A 16,072-nucleotide genomic window follows, 5' to 3' on the forward strand; every position below is an offset into this window, starting at 1 on the left:
CCCCCTAGTGAGCTTCCTGGCCAGTTGGTGGGGGCTCTCCTGCTGACCAACTCTGGCTCTCAGCCTCTGGAAGCTCTTTGCCCCAGGCAGGCTGCGTGGTCCCACAACCCTCTCCAGCCAAGGCTGGGACTTGCTCTAACAGGCGGCTGGGACACACAGATGCTCAGAGTGCCCGACCACAGGCGTCTCTGGCTAATCGGGGTGTCCAGAACGAAAGAGACGGGCAGCCACCTGGACTGGCACCCGCCTCAGGTAACAGGTGACCAGAACCTGACATGACTCACCACAGTGAAGGGCTTTCCCCTGCCCCCCAGTGCCCAGTGGGCCCATGAACAAAGTGGCCATGGTGGCAGGGAGAGAGGCTGGGGCTCACTTGCCCACCACAACCTCTGAGTGCCCAGCCGGTCAGTAGCACTGAACCCCCAAATAGCACCACTCCCTGGGGGTACCATCCAGCCACCTGACAGCGGGTTGGCTAATCAGGACCCCTTCCATCGCGAGGCAGGGACTTGTCCCCACTGGAATGAACACTTCCTCTGGATACGGATCTGCCTTCCCGCCTGTAGCGCTTTGGCCAGAGCAGCGCCAGTGTGCACTTGGAGGCTGGCCATCACGGTGCCCGCACAGCACCTGCTTGTGACCCAGGAAGTCATTTCACAGAAGGAAGTGAGGCCCGTGCTGCGGGATTGCTCATCTTACTTAGGTGCCCACTGCCCACGAGCCACTGGGCTGGCCCATTGCAGACTCGGGTACAGGACTGATGAAGTTTTGGGGTGATGGGTTCAGAGCTGACAGCCAAGAAAATCCTTGAAGACGTCTCTGGCACAAAAAAAGTGAATTTAGTAAAGCACACGGGGACAGGGCCGTGGGTAGAAGGAGCTGTGCTGGGGTTGTGAAGAGTGACTGGTTTATATACTATGGACTTGGGGGAGGTGAAGTCAAAAGGGAAGCTTCCAAAGAGACTTTCATATGCTAAAGACGCACTGATCACTGGAGGCCTAGCTACTGACAAGCTAAGGTGGTTTTTCCCTGTAGCAAAGTATTCACTTCACACAGCAGGGAGTTCTGGACTTTAGAAGATTGCCCTTTTTTGTGTGATTGTATTAAGATGTTTGTAAACTGATGGAGACCCTTAACAGGTTAACCATTTGTTTTCTGTCTCTGTCCTTTCCTTTGTCCTTGGGCAGCCAGGAGTGCCTGTGAAATAATCACACTCATCCCACCTTGGGGGGGGGGGGGGGGGGGGGGGGGGCGGGGTAATGCTAGCTGGGACCTGGCCCTCAGTGTGCCTTATGCTCCCTCATCAGGATCATCCGGGGAGACTGATCGGGGCTGGGTGCTGTCCTATGAGACCCCGTGTACCCTCCGAACGCCGGAGAGACGCAGGTGGGAACCAGGGATGCAGGGGTCAGTGGCTCCCCCTGCAAATCCTCTTCAGGGGGTTTACCCCCAACGGCCGGAGGCTTCTGCAGGGTGGGGGGACACAGAACCAGGAGTTGAGACAGCCGTGTTGGGCAAGAGCCACCGGTCGCGGGGCCGCGTGGACATGTGCTGCCCAGGTAGCGTCTCCATGGACACCTGTAAGCCCACAGGTTGTACATAACATCACTAAACGCAGCATTTTGTGGTCGGCACCAGCCAGGGGGCGGGGGGAGATTGTCCACCGGTTACCGGGAAGAATCCCACCTAACCCGAGACTGGAATTTTCAGTCTTCGTTTGCAATGCTGGGGGACATTCTGGAAGTGCACGTGAAATGCATCATTTAGGGCTGCCGAGGCCCTGCCCGCAGTATCACCGTGCCATCGTCGCCAAGGCGTGCGGGGGCGGATTCGAACCCGGGGCCCGCCTTCAGCTCGCCCGCACACGTTTCGCCGTCTGCGGCGCCTGGCCCTGCGCGGCCGCCGTAGGGGGCGGGGCCGGAGTACGGAGGCCGGGAGGGCGGCGGCGGGCGGGGCCGCGGGCCGGGGCGCCATGGGCAACCTGTTCGGCCGCAAGAAGCAGAGCCGGGTCACAGAGCAAGACAAGGCCGTCCTGGTGAGAACCCGGCCCCCCGGCGACGGCGGGGAGACTGAGGCAGGGCTGCGGCCCCGGGAGGGCCTGCCCCCGCCCCCCCCCCGCCGGACGGGCTTCTCGCAGCCGCGTCGCTGCGCCGGACCGCAGGCTGCCGGCGACCGGCGCGGGGACTAGACCGGGCCGCGGTTTCGGGGGGCGGCGCCGAGTGTCGCGCTGAGTCGTGGTCACACCTGGTGTCCCGGCGAGCGCGCGCTCGCAGGTGGCAGGTCCCGAGTCCCACGTTCCGGGCCGCCCCGCCGTGTGGCCGGCGCCGGGGCGCCGAGCGAGGGTGATGGGCTCGTCTGCCACCGCCCCACGCCGCTGTTTCCGGGGAGCTCCGGGAAAAAGCTCGTTTGCGTGGAAAGAATTGTATGATACGTTAAGGGGAAAGGCACGTCCAGAGGAATCCAGTTTTGCAAGGAGAAAAACGTACCAGGAAGGAGGTGGTCCAAAATTTGAGCAGAGTTTACCTTTGCTTGCTTTGCAAAAATTTCTGCAGCAAAAATGCATTAATTTGTGCTAAGAGAGAAACAAATTCAAATGACAGATTCCCCCCACCCCTTGGCTTCAGAAACCGTGTTATAAACGGTTCTTTAACTGAAGTTCCCCACGTGGAGAGGAAACAGGCACGTTTGCCACTAGAGAAAATGTGAGCGGCGTTGGGTGCTGAATGAGAAGAGGGGCACGGGCACTAGGGAGGCAGGGGTCAGGCCCTGGCGGAGAGCTGAAGCCCCCAAGGTGATTCTCTTCAAGGAGTCGCCTTTGGGTTTCTCTTCCAGGCTTTTCTACTTGCCAGGGATTGTTTGGTGGGTCCACACTGTAACAACGCGGTTTGCACACAATAAAACAAATTACTGCCTGGTGTGTTCCTAGGATGAAAAGCTGAGCTGAGAAACTCCATGCCCCAGTGTGCTGTCCGTCCTGTGACCCTCCACGGATACCCCTTATGAAGTTTACAAAGGGGTAGCCTGGCCACACCTGCTGCGTTTAGCTGTCTTCCACACTTTGTACTCAACCAGCTTGGATAATGGCCCGAAGGGCAGGGGCGGGGCGGGGGCTCAGCTCCCGGGGAGGAACAGCGGCCAGGGCTGAGAAGACTGGGCGCGCAGGCTGGCCCCGGTGTGTCTGAGCCGTGGGAGCAGGATAGTGGGTGCCTTGCACTGCAGCCAGGAGGAGGCGTGCAGCCATCACCCAGCCTGCCCCACTGGCCACCCGGTGCACCGGGCAGGCGCTAGAGAGAACGTGCTGTGGAGGGGCCGTGAGAGGTCCCTGCAGACGCGTCTACACTAGGGGATGACGTCTCACTATACCGAGTCTTAAAGGTGTGCCTGCCCCTTGCCGTAGTTCAGTCACAGCAGCGGATCCTAAAGATAGAATCGCACGTATGAGAAACGCCCTGTCCTGCAGGCGCTCGCCGTAGCGTCATCATTTCAGGTGAAATTTGGATGAAATGGGAAAGGCCTGAGAAAAGGCAGAATTGCCTGACGCGTAAACGGCCGTGCTTCCTCTCCGGACAGTACGTGGGGGTCCCGGGTGCTTGGCCAGGTCAAGCAAACACTTCACCCAAACAGGCCGTCTGTGTGTCCACTCGGACACGGTGATAAGTGACGAGCAGGGCAGCTGGACACATTAAGGACGCGTCTGAGGCCGGGAGGGGAGGCCCCCAACCCTCGCTGTGGCTGGGTGGGACGGTGGCTCTCTGGTGCACTTCTGTGTCGTCTCTGAACCTCTGAGGCACTGGTGACACTCTCCGACCTGCCCCAGGGCAGGCACAGTGATGGCTGCTGCCATCACTTTGAGTGATGTCACTCTGAGAGCGGACACTCCACCTTGGCGCTGCGGACACGTGGGGGGGGGGGGGTAGTTCACTGTCTGTGCCGGGGCCACCCTGGGCACGGCAGGATGTAAGCGGTGTCCCTGACCTCTACCCACTGACGCCAGCAGCGGCACCCCCCAGTTGCGACAGCCACAGGTGTCTCCAGATGTGCCGAGGGGGCAGACTTGTCCCCACCGCGGACAGTGACACCTTCCCCCGGCCCGGCGCCGCGGCTTCCAGGCCGGCCCAGCCAGGTGCCAGCACGGGCACCGTGTGGACCCAGGCCTGCTCTTCCGCAGCAACTGAAGCAGCAGCGGGATAAGCTGAAGCAGTACCAGAAGAGGATCACCCAACAGCTGGAGAGGGAGCGGGAGGTCGCCAGGCAGCTCCTGCGGGACGGGAGGAAGGAGTGAGTGGGGCCCAGGGCAGGCCACGCGACAGGGGGCGGCCGCCCCCCGTTGGCCTGGGGGGGGGGGGGGGGGGGCGGGCGAGGCCAGGGGGGCGGTCGGGGCCCGGCGGCCAGGTCACTGCCCGGGTGCCCTCTGCAGACGTGCCAAGCTGCTGCTCAAGAAGAAGCGGTACCAGGAGCAGCTTCTGGACAAGACCGAAAACCAAATCACCAGCCTGGAAACCATGGTAGGCCGCGCGGGTGGCAGGGAGCTGGGGGGAGGGGGTGGGGAAGGCAGGCCCCCCGACCGCCCGGTCCGTTCGGCGTCCGCCCCAGGTCCAGAACATTGAGTTCGCCCAGATTGAGATGAAGGTGGTCGAAGGGCTGCAGATTGGAAACGAGTGTCTGAAGAAGATGCACCAGGTAAGGTCCTGGGCGGCAGAGAGGACGGAGCTCCGCGCGCGTGCGCGGGACGAGGGAGGCGGGGCTCGGTCCTGAGGCCACGCCTGTGCCCGGGCCATTGGCGAAGAGGCGTCTGTGCTGGCCGGGAGCGTGGGCGAGCCCGTGGCTCTCGGGAGAGGGCGCCCGTGCCGGTGGCAAGACCAGCTCGGGGTGTTGACCCGGGAACGGGGTGACGGGCACCGACGACAAAGTGGGTCCACGCGCTCAGGTGAGGGTCCGGTGAGGGTGCGTGAGGGGTGTGTGAACTAACTGGAGGGCTTCCCGGAGGAGGTTAACACGGCCTCACCACAGGAAGCGGCCCAGGGGTGGGTGGCCAAAGAAGAGGTGAGGCCCGGAGAGACCCTGGGCCACCGGAGAGGTGACCGGCGGATGGCTCTGCAGCTGCCCGTCTGTCCGCGGCGTGTCCCTGCCCCACAAGTCAGCGTGCTGCTTCGAACCCAGAAGGAATCGAGTCAAGTTTTACTTATTTTTACCTGGACCTGCGCGGGTTGGTTGGGGAGCCCGAGGGTCTGGGGCAACGGGCCGGCGGAAGTCTGGGCGGTGCAGTCAGGGCTTCTGAAAAGACAGGTCCAACGGCCCCGGAGCCCCCATGGGCGGGCCCAGCCTACGGCAGAAATGACCAGAGCCACGTGGCGTCGGCTCGGCCGGGCTTGCGCCCTGCCGCTCCAGGTGGCCGTGACGCAAGGGGCTGTTACACACCTCGCTGACCAGAGTCCCGACCGACTAGGTGATGTCCTTAGAAGAAGTGGAGCGGATACTGGAGGAGACCCAGGAGGCCGTGGAGTACCAGCGGGTAGGTGTTGCTGGGCCAGCGGGGACCACCTTCCTCCTGCACCCGCCACCTGCATGAACCCCCAGCCACCCTCCAGAGCCATGACTTCTGTGCTTCTGGTGCTCACCTCCTCTCAAGTGAGGGGGGCCTGGAGCGACGGGCTGTCTCCTTCCTCCACAAGGGGCCACTGCACCCTCTGCCCCAGCCTGGCCACGGTCCTCACCTCCCCTCCTCCCTTTACAGCAAATAGATGAGCTGCTGTCAGGAAGCTTCACTCAGGAGGATGAAGACACCATCCTGGAGGAGCTGAACGCAATCACCCAGGTGAGAGGACCCCCCGCGCTGAGCACGGTCTCCCAGGTGATAGAACACCCCAGGACTGAGCATAATCACCCAGGTGAGAGGAGTCCCGGGACTGAGCGCAGTCACTCAAGTGACAGGACCCCCAGGACCGAGCATGACCACTCAGGTGACAGGACCCCCAGGACTGAGCACGATCTCTCTGGTGACAGGACTCACAGAAGGCCTCTGCCCCGTGTGATCGTTGGCCTTGGACAGGCACCTTTATTGGGCTTTACAGGAGCACACAATCCTGGCTTTGCAAGTGGTGTTCCCTCCTAAAATAAGTCGAATTTGTGTTAAACTGAGGTGGTTCTTATCTGCCCGGTGACAGCAGGGAGAGCCCGGCCTGGAGAGAACATTCCCCGAGTTGTTCCCCCGAGAGTGTTGCAGGCAGCTGAGCAGGCAGTGCCCGTATGGCACCTCTCACCCGCCGTGGCCAGGTACCTCCCTGCGGAGCCCCGGGCCCGCCTCCCTCTACCAGGCGGCCTTGCCACGCGCAGGCCCCGTGGTGTGTGTCTGCTCCCCGATGGGGACGCCTCCGTCGCTGGGCCATGGCTTCGGGATGCCCCCAGCCTGTGCCCACCAGCCTGCCACTCCCTGCACCTGCGGGATGAGTTAGTGTCCCTGCTCTCTGCCCTCTGGTGTCCCACGTGCACCTGCCTCCTGACGTCCTTCCGAGGACCCAGGTGCCCCCTAAGCAGCCAGGGAAGCCAGCTGGGAGGTGAACTGCCATGTGTTGTCCGAGAGGCAGCCCAACGCCCCTGGGCCGGCCACGCAGCCACAGAGCCGCCCCTTCCACCCGGGTGGGCATAGGGTTCAAAGCCCCCGGCCCCGCGTGGCCAGAGTGTGACCCGGGATCTCTAGGGAAGCCCCAAGTGAGTCAAGTCTCAGATGCCAGAGACCAAGGAGGAGGCGCTCTGGAGCTTTCCACAGCCGGGCTCTTGTTTGGATGGTCTCACCGCCTCTCCCTCTGCCTCTTGCAGGAGCAGCTGGACCTCCCCGAGGTTCCTTCAGAGCCTCTCCCCGAGAAGAAACCAGGTACGCTTCTTGTTCTGTCCTGTGGAGGACCTGTGTTCTAGAACGAAGTGAAATGCCCCGGCCGCAGGGTCCCGCCCTTCCGCTTGGTGGAAGTTGGTTCCTGCCTCCCCAGCTGGGTGGGTGAGGGGCACAGGCCTGCTTGGGGGTCGGGCCCGGTTTCTGGCGGGGAGGGGGGGAGCCTTGAAAAGGGCAAACCCCTTCAGAGAGGCGTGTCCCGCAGGCAGAGCTGGGGAAAGGCCGGGTCCACCCCAGAACCAGCCACCCTCTACGTAGCACAGCCCTGTGGCCCTGCGCCCCGCCGGGGCCCCGGTGGCTGGTGGGCCCTCCGCGTTTCTTCCTGTCCCTCCCCGTCCCTCCTCCTCGCAGGGCTCCCGAGTGCTTTCGACGGGCTGCTGCGGTCGAGGTCCCCACCCTCAGCCCCGCACACAGCCCTGAGACCTGGCTGCTTGCCACCTTCCTTCTCCTCTGGGAGTTTCTGCCCGTGGGGTCTTCTGCACCCGACAAACACCTCTTTCTTTCCTCTACAGAAAAAGCCCCCACCAAGGCCAGGCCCCAGCAGGTGGACATGGTCGCAGCCTCATAACGTGGCCTCCTTGGCCTGGGACTGGCGGGGACTCCCCAGAGACTGGGGCCCACGGAGTTTGGTGCGCGGCCCGACCTGACGGGCTCCCAGGAGGCCGGCGCCAGGCCAGGCCGGTCGGGTGCTGACAAAGCACAGTGTGGCGCGCACAGGGCCAGACGCCAGGCTGACTCCGCAGAGCGTTTCCCTGGCGCCATAGGCTTGCTCTCCTCTCTGGATTCAGTGGCAACATTCACACCCTCCAGCCAAACGGCTTCTGAGGCTGTGGTTCCCACGCGGCCACAGGCAGGCCCGTCGCTCCTGGTGCTGGCCACACTCCCGTCCGCGGCCCCTCGAGGCTCCACCGGCCACCTTCTCCCCAGCTCTCTCTCTTTGGAAGGCGCGTCAAACCTAGCTTCTTTCCCTTCCCTTTTTCACTTCCTGCTGCTCCTGCCAGCTGGCGGGCAGCTTCCTGACCTGCCCAGTTTCCGTGTCGGTTCGGGGGCGGAAAGCTCCCCTCTTCTGTGTCGGCGTTTGGGGGTGTCAGACCGGAAGGGGCGCATCCCTGCTGGACTGACGGCTGCCGGAGCCCCGACCGAGCTTCTTCACCTGGGGTCCTGTGTGCAGAGGCTCGGCCCGCTGCAAAGGGATGTTCCCGGAGAGCCAGAGGCCTTGCTGGGGTTCCCGGAGGTGCTGACGGGCCTGCTCTGCTGGGTGTGGCCCCCATTGTCTGGGACTCCGCGCAGCTTGGGCTCAGGAACCTGCCAGAGACCCGGGGCTCTGCGACCCGCCACCCCTGAGCCGTCAGCCGCCGGGCACGCGCTTGGAAGCTGGAAACGGCTTCCCTAGTTAACGGTTCGTTTTGGTATCGGACAATCCTGACGACGTTTCACTCCCAACAAGGAGGGAGCCCCAAACGGGTCAGCCCCATATTAAAATTGATGCCTGCATGGTCTCTGGCCTCATGGAGTGGGGTCTGTGGGGGTACCTGGGTGGGTTAAAGTGTGGCTCCTCTCCTCTAGGGTCCCTGGAACACGGCCCCCTGACCCTCACAGGGATTCACTCGAGAGCATCTGCCTGGGGGCTGGGGAGACAGGAACAGGTGGAAGCCTTCACTGTGCCAGGCTGTGGGCAGAAGGCAGGCCGGGGCTCCAGCACTGGGGGTGCCCTGTGCTCCGGCCACCACTTCCGGGCAGCTGCCCGTCGAAGGGACACTGGCGGCCTCATTCCCCAGGGCCAAGCTCAGGCCCCTCAAAGTGAGGGAGGGCGGTCGGTTGGGCAGCTCCAGGAGGGGGCTGGTTTAGAGTCCCGGTACCCAGGTGGGAAGCCACAGGCCCCAGGGAGCCAGCAGGCAACGGCAAGGAATAGATGGGGGTGTCCCACGTAAGGGGCTTCCCTGCCCTTCACAGAGGGCTCAGTGATGGGATGCAGGCAAGTCGCCAGGGGGTTGGCAGGAGTTTCAGGTGTAATGCGCGCCTCAGCCAGGAGGGGGCTCTCTGCCAATTGGGGGGATTTGGCAGGAAACTGGCACTGCCATTCCCAGTCTGGCTGCAGGGCCCCACCCATTTGTTTTTGGTGACAGGGCCACCTGTCCCCAAGACTGCACAAGGGTCCTGAGGGCAGTTCTGATAGACAAGGAGGAGCAGGCTGCCTTTCCATCCGGCGAGCCTGTCCCACTGCAGCTGCCAGTCTGAGGGCGTGGAGGGAACGGATGGCCTGGTTGGGGGGAGACACAGACTCCCACCAGCGGGGTGGACCCCTTTCCTTTCCCTCTGCTCTCCAGGACCCCAGAGCTCGGGCTTGTCTGTGAAGCCTGACCTTTCCAGTGCACGGACTGGCCTCCTTGATGGTCTCACCACTGGAGCTGCCTAGTGGGATGTCAGGGCTCTGACTGCCCTCCTGGCGAACGCCTGGACAGCCTGCCCAGGTCTGCTGGCCCCCCTGCCCGGGCACCCCCCGCTCCCTGGGATGGAACACAGCCACCGTCCCACAGCGGCGCGGGCAAGGGGCACCTTCCTCTCCTGAAACAACAACCTAGAAATCGGAGAGGAGGGACCTTGTCCTCTCTCACTGTCTGAGAAGTTCGATCCTGCCTACCACTCAATCACCCTTTCTTTTTACACGTTTATCTTGTTCACCAAGGGAGGTTTTGCCCCCAAACCCCACGTGACCTTGTGCTGCCTCCTGGGCTCTGGCCTCAGGTTGCCAGCCCCCTGTGTGTGTGCATATAAGGGTCGAGGGTGGCCCCCCTTGATAGGATGAGACCCACATTGATCCTGCCCTGGTCCTAAAACACCAGCCCCGTGAGCCTGACCCAACTCCGTTCTAATCTAAGGACATAGGACCCACGAATGTTACAATGTTGAGTTCCAGCCCTGGTGGCCGAGCTGGTTTCCTACCCAAGATCAGTGGGCGCTGGGAAAACAGGTGGGAGAGGCTTATGGGCGACAGGACAGGGTGCCATCTGGCCAGAGAAGACTGCCTGGGCAGCTGGCATGTGCCTGGGATAAGAATGGGTGGGCAGGGAGGAAAGGACCAGGCACTGGGACCACTTCAATTGGATGCGCGTTTGTCCCCAGTACAGGCAGCAGGGGAAGTAGATAAAAGCAGAGAATGGGGGGCTGGGGTGGGGGCATCCAGTGTGGGATGGGGGGTGCCTGGGATGGATGAGGGCACCCTGGCCCGGCTGTGTGCCCTGCCCTGGGGAGGCGTTCGCCTCATCCCCACCTATGGCCACCCCGGAGGGTCTCCCTGCAACCCTGCCCATCCCACAGGGAGAGTTTGGGGACATCGGGCAGAGGATCAGGCATCGTGACAACATGGGCTTCTGGTGGTGCCAGCTCCTGTCTGTCGTCACTCATCAGCTGTGCCCCAAACTCAGGACGGAGACCTTGCCGCCCCATGTTTGCATGCACAAGAACCCTGGGAGCACTGGCCGCTGGAGGCCGGCAGGACCTGTGGTCTGAACCAGCCAGGTTAACAGGCTGCTAAAACAAAGCTCCACATTCCCCAGAGGACTGACCTGGCGTCTACACAACATGGCAGCCAAGGTGCCGCATTTACAACCCCAAGTCACTCTATGTACAAAGAATTATGGGAACGTGAGCACTTTCCAAGGGAAGGACAATCAACAGATGCCAGCTCTGAAATCCAGGTGGTGGAATTATCAGAAGAACGTGTGAAAGCAATTATCATAACTATGTCACAGAAGGTAAAGTTGAACACGCTGGAAACAGATGGAAAGATCTCGGCTGAGGAGCAGGGAGTATACAAACGAACAAAATGCAAATTTCAGAACCGAGAAATCTAAACAATTACTCAACAGCCCCTAGAGCAGGTAGGAGGCATCCGAGGGAAGGTGGGGCCGGAAGATGGGCCAACAGAAACCATCCAGTCTGGAGAAGAGACGCAAGTTTGGGGGCAAGCCTGCCCCTCGGGGACATGTGTGACAAGATCAGAAAGTCCAACATTGTGTTAGACCCCAAGAGAGAGAGAAGAAACAGGGCAGGGAAGACAACGTTTTGAAGAAAGACGGGCTGAAAATTTCTCACGTTTAGGGAAAGACTAATGTCCAGATTCAGGAAATGCAGCGACCCCCAAACAGGGAAAATCCCAAGAAACCCATGTCTGGACGGGTCATAATTAAATTGCTAAGGGCAAAGAAAGAAATCTGGAAGTTGATGGGTAGTAATGAAGCCTGAATGGAGGAGTGACAATCTGAATGACCACGGGCTTCTGATCAGACACCACGGAGGCCGGGAGATGGGGAAACGGGATCTTGAAAGTGCCAGAAAATTGGGGCGCCTGGGTGGCGCAGTCGGTGAAGCGTCCGACTTCAGCCAGGTCACGATCTCGCGATCTCGCGGTCCGTGAGTTCGAGCCCCGCGTAGGGCTCTGGGCTGATGGCTCGGAGCCTGGAGCCTGTTTCCGATTCTGTGTCTCCCTCTCTCTCTGCCCCTCCCCTGTTCATGCTCTGTCTCTCTCTGTCCCAAAAATAAATAAAAACGTTGAAAAAAAAAATTAAAAAAAAAAAAAAGAAAAGAAAGTGCCAGAAAACAAGAACAGGCGGCCTAGAGTTCGTGCTGTGGGAGGGAAAGGAGAATGAAGACACTCTTAGGCGAAGGGAAAGTAAGAGCCGGTCGTGCAGACCCGACCTGAAGGAAATCCTGGAGACCGTGTCCAGGCTGCCGGGCAGGGATGCCAGCTGGAGACGTGCGTCTTCAGGGACGGAGGAAAAACAACAGAGATGGTCGATAGCTAACATAAAAGATAATTTTCCCTTTTACGTTTTCGAAGCTACATGTGACCGTCGAAAGCAAAACTTACAAACGCACGTGGGATTTTTCAGCCCCCGTGAATGCAGGACAACCGTGCCACGAGGGTGGGGGTGAGGCCTCCACAGTGCAGCCCAAACCGGCTGTGGGAGGGGTGGCAGGTATGTGGAAATCTCTCGTGCAGCCAAAGTGCAGAGATCCAGCCCCAGAGCCAGGAGGTACAGTGGGATACTAAGGTTTTCAAATAATCCGACAGGAGGCAGGAGAGGCGAGGACCTAGGGGCCAACGCAACAATAAAGCGGGGAATCTAAATTCAGTTCTTAACTCCATTAAACATCAGTGCAAACACACCGATTGCAGACAGACTGACAAACTGGAATTAAGAGCAACAACAAAGTGCCTGGCTCTGCTGTGAGAAGCCCACTTTACATATAAAGGCGGGTGAGAAAAAGGGGAGTGCACCTGGGAAGCGCCAATCCGAGGGAAGGTAGAATGGTTACGTCACCGACAGTGTGTATTTCAGAAGGAGACGGGGCGGGGGAGGGGGAAGGTCACGTGATCAAAGAAGGCCTGAGGATCCCAAATGAGTACCCAGGGAACGGCAGCCTCAGCGCATGAGAGGCAAAGCCTGGCAGAACTGAAGCGCCGACAGTCCCTTGGAGGGTAGGCGCCCATCCTGTGAGGAGACACGGTCCTCCAGGCCAGACCCCGGCCGGGCTGCAGCCGCCAGCAGCAGAGCGCACTGGTCAAGTGCACGCGGACGCCCGCCAGCACCGCCACGCTTTGTGCCCGGCAGTAAAACCCAAATAAACTTAAAAAAAATTGAAATCCTACACAGCATGCTCCCAGACCACGACGTAATGACTGGAAACCAGTGACACATCTCGGGAAGACCCACAGATATTAAATAACGAATGGGTTAGAGAGGAGTTCACAAGGGGAATGAGAAAGTATTTTGAATCGAATGAAAGTGAAGACATTAACGTTTATGGGTTGTAGCTAAAGCAGTGCTTTCCTCTAAGGGAAATTCACAATACTAAACGCTTATATCTTTTTTAAGAAGAGAAAAGTTTTGGGGCGCCTGGGTGGCTCAGTCAGCTAAGCGTCCGACTCTTGATATCAGCTCAGGGCATGATCTCACGGTCCCTGAGATCAAGGCCTTCATTGGGCTCTGTGTGTGCATGCGCGCTCTCTCTCTCTCTCTCTCTCTCCCTCTCTCTCTCCCACAATAAATAAATTAAAACAAAAAGGAAAGTTTCTAAGGCACCTGCATGTCTCAGTTGACTAAGCATCTGACGTTGGCGCTAGTCATGCTCTCACAGTTTGTGGGTTCGAGCCCCACGTCGGGCTCTGTGCTGACAGCTCAGAACCTGGAGTTGCTTCCGATTCTGTGTCTTCCTCTCTCTGCCCCTCCCCCTCTCCCGCTCTGTCTCTCTCAAAAATAAGTAAACATAAAAAAAAAATTCCTTTAAGGAAAGGTTTCTAATCAATGAGCTAAACTTTTACTTAAATTAATTAGGAAAAAAGCAAATTAAATCCAAAGTAATCAGAACAAAGGAATGATAGCAGACATCAAGGAAAACAAAAACATTAAAGAAGAATCACTGACAGCAAAAAGCGGTTATTATGAAAGCTCAGTCAGTTTGATAAACCCTGAGCCAGACTGACCAGGACAAAGGAGACCCAAGTGACAACATCAGGAATGAAAGGGAACATCACTTTAGACCCTAGAAACATTAGAAGGACATTAAAGAAATATTAAGATTTTGTGCCTGTAAATTTATCAATCTAGAAGAAACGGGCCAATCCCTGGAAAGCCACACGCTACCCGGTGCACTCAAGGCCACACTGAGGGACCACACAGTCCTATCTACTGAGGAAATTAGGTCCTGCCAGATACGAAAGGAAGACATCATAGCAATTCTGCACAGACTTGGGGAAAGCAGGCGACGGGGGCTTCCCAATGTGCTCAGCAGAATATTAGCAAACTGAATCCAGGAATGTGTAAGAAGGGGTCTTTATCCTGGAGTAACCTGTTTATTCTGGGACAAATCCAATGTGGTTTATCCTGGAAATGTACGGTAGGTGCAGCACATAAATATCAATCACTGTAATTCACAATGTCAACAGACTAAAGAAGAAAATCTGACGACATCTCAGTAGATGCAGGAAAAGCATTTGACAAAATTCAACACCTATGATTTTTTTAAAAACCAGCCAACTAGGAAAAAAGGGAATTTCTTTATAAAAGGCATCTGCAGGGGCGCCTGGGTGGCTCAGTTGGTTAAGCGTCCGACTTCGGCTCAGGTCATGGTCTGGCGGTTCGTGAATTTGAGCCCTGAGTCGGGCTCTGTGCTGACAGCTCAGAGCCTGGAGCCTGCTTCGGATCCTGTGTCTCCCTCTCTCTCTGCCCCTCCCCCACTCATACTCTGTCTCTGTCTCTGTCTCTGTCTCTGTCTCTCTCTCAAAAATAAATAAACATTAGGGGTGCCCGGGTGGCTCAGTCGGTTGAGCGTCCTACTTCGGCTCAGGTCACAATGTCACGGCTCATGAGTTCGAGCCCCGCGTCGGGCTCTGTGCCGACAGCTCGGAGCCTGGAACCTCCTTCGGGTTCTGTGTCTCCCTCTCTCTCTGCAACAGGCATCTGCGACATCCTGCAGCTAACAGCAGGCTTAATGGCAAAGGGCTGAGTGCTATTCCCCCATAAGATCAGGAGCCAGGCAAGGGGACTTCTCTGACCGCTTCTGTTCGACATCACGTTGAGGGTCCTAATCAGTATCATCAAGAGAGAAACAAAACGCACATGTGCTAGGAGGGAAGAAAGGAAACTTTCTAGTTGTGGCGACATGTCTATTTCCACTCACGAGCCATGAACACCTGGCGGCCGAGATTGAAACTTTAAACGTGGGAAAGAGACTTCCACTGCCCAGGGGGATGTGGCAGGCCACTCCCGTGCTGAGAACAGGACGAACGACAAAACCCCGCTCTCATCCTGTCAGAGGGGGCCTCTCCGGGCACCCGTCTGGAGACCTTGCCTGTGCCCGCTTTGCGAAATTAACCCGATGCACAGGCCTTCCGGTATTGGCAGCTCTTTATGGGGGCGGGTGAGGGACCCTCAGGCGGGCCCCCCTCTGACACACAGACTTCGAAGGGCTGGCCGCACTGAGGAAGAAAAGGGCTTCTGATGGTTTCCACAGTTTAACAACAAGTGCACACACACGTCCCCAAGTGTGATCTTTTGGGCCATGTGTGGTGCCCAGAGAGCGGACAGGAGAGGGGTCCAGGCGTCGGCAGCTGGCACCACGGGCGTCAGGTCCCCTTCCCGGGTCGGGTCCGTCACCGTGGGGAGCCGGGCCAGATGGCGTGCCAGAGGACGGGGAGGCTGAGCCTCGGACGGGAGCAGTCTGGGAGGCAGGGAGGGCCGCGGCACAGCTCAGCAGTGACCCTGGGTCAGGGGCGCATTCCCAGCACTGGGCCACTGTTTGATGGACCGGGTGGCCACTGCCAGCGTTCTCTCTCCGGGTCTCCCGGGGATCCCATCACCCACCTGACCTTTGGACAAGGCCCATTTCTCCCCAAGTCTGAGATTCTTGACCGCCAGGACTGACAGGTGCGGCGCCCCAGTGCCCTGGTGGGGAAGGTCTCGTGGCCCCGGGAAAGCCACTCCGGGGTGCGGGCCTCAGTGTGACAGGGCTGAAGGCTGGTCCCACCCCACCTGTCCTGTGGGCTGGTGGTCAGATGCCTCGGGTGCGTGGCTCGAGCCCGGCTCCCTGGCTCCCGGCCACCACCTGGCAGCACAGTCCTGCCAGGGCCGCAGATGGTCTGGGCTCCCACCCAAGGCGTCTGCAGGCAACAGGTCAGGACTCCATTCACTCTGCATGTCTGAGAGCAGCTGCCCTATTTCTGCACTCAGAGTGCTGGGCAGAAGGTCCGCAGGGCCTCACAAACATCTCAGGTACCAGGACGGCCCGAGACCGTCAGCTCACACACACCACCCTCATCAGGCCGAGGAGCTTCATCTTGATGGCACACAGGAAGTGCTCAGCTCATAGAGGGGCCCGTGGTCCCTGCTGCTTCTGGGACCCAGCCTGGGCTGGGAGCGCACCTGACCGGGCCCTAGTGAGCTGGGGGAACCAAGATTTGGTCAAAAGCCCCTGAGAGGAGCTGGCTGGCCTCCGATGGTCGCCTCCCAGATGGGGTTCTGAAGTGAAGCCACGGAACTCTGGAGAAGTCTGGTTCCTTTAAGAAAGGTGCTAGACACATGAAAAGATGCTCAATGTCATGAGGCACCAGGCAAATGCAAATCAAAGCCACAGCGGGACGCCACTTCACGTCCACCACAGGGGCCAGCATCAAAGAACAAATAA

General features: G+C 59.3%; 1 protein-coding gene across 1 annotated transcript; it reads left to right on the forward strand.

Annotated features, from left to right (window-relative positions):
* Nucleotides 1-1,916: 1,916 nt before the first annotated feature.
* CHMP6 (charged multivesicular body protein 6) lies at nucleotides 1,917-8,385 on the forward strand. Its single transcript, XM_040456621.1, has 8 exons — nucleotides 1,917-2,035; nucleotides 4,169-4,278; nucleotides 4,418-4,505; nucleotides 4,594-4,680; nucleotides 5,447-5,512; nucleotides 5,735-5,815; nucleotides 6,817-6,871; nucleotides 7,399-8,385. Exons 1-8 carry the CDS (start codon nucleotides 1,973-1,975, stop codon nucleotides 7,452-7,454), a joined length of 606 nt encoding a protein of 201 aa, XP_040312555.1. The 5' UTR covers nucleotides 1,917-1,972; the 3' UTR covers nucleotides 7,455-8,385.
* The last annotated feature ends 7,687 nt before the right edge of the window (nucleotides 8,386-16,072 follow it).

This window comes from Herpailurus yagouaroundi, unplaced genomic scaffold (genome assembly GCF_014898765.1).
Source record: "Herpailurus yagouaroundi ecotype Mexico unplaced genomic scaffold, PumYag 217, whole genome shotgun sequence".
NCBI lineage: Eukaryota > Metazoa > Chordata > Mammalia > Carnivora > Felidae > Herpailurus > Herpailurus yagouaroundi.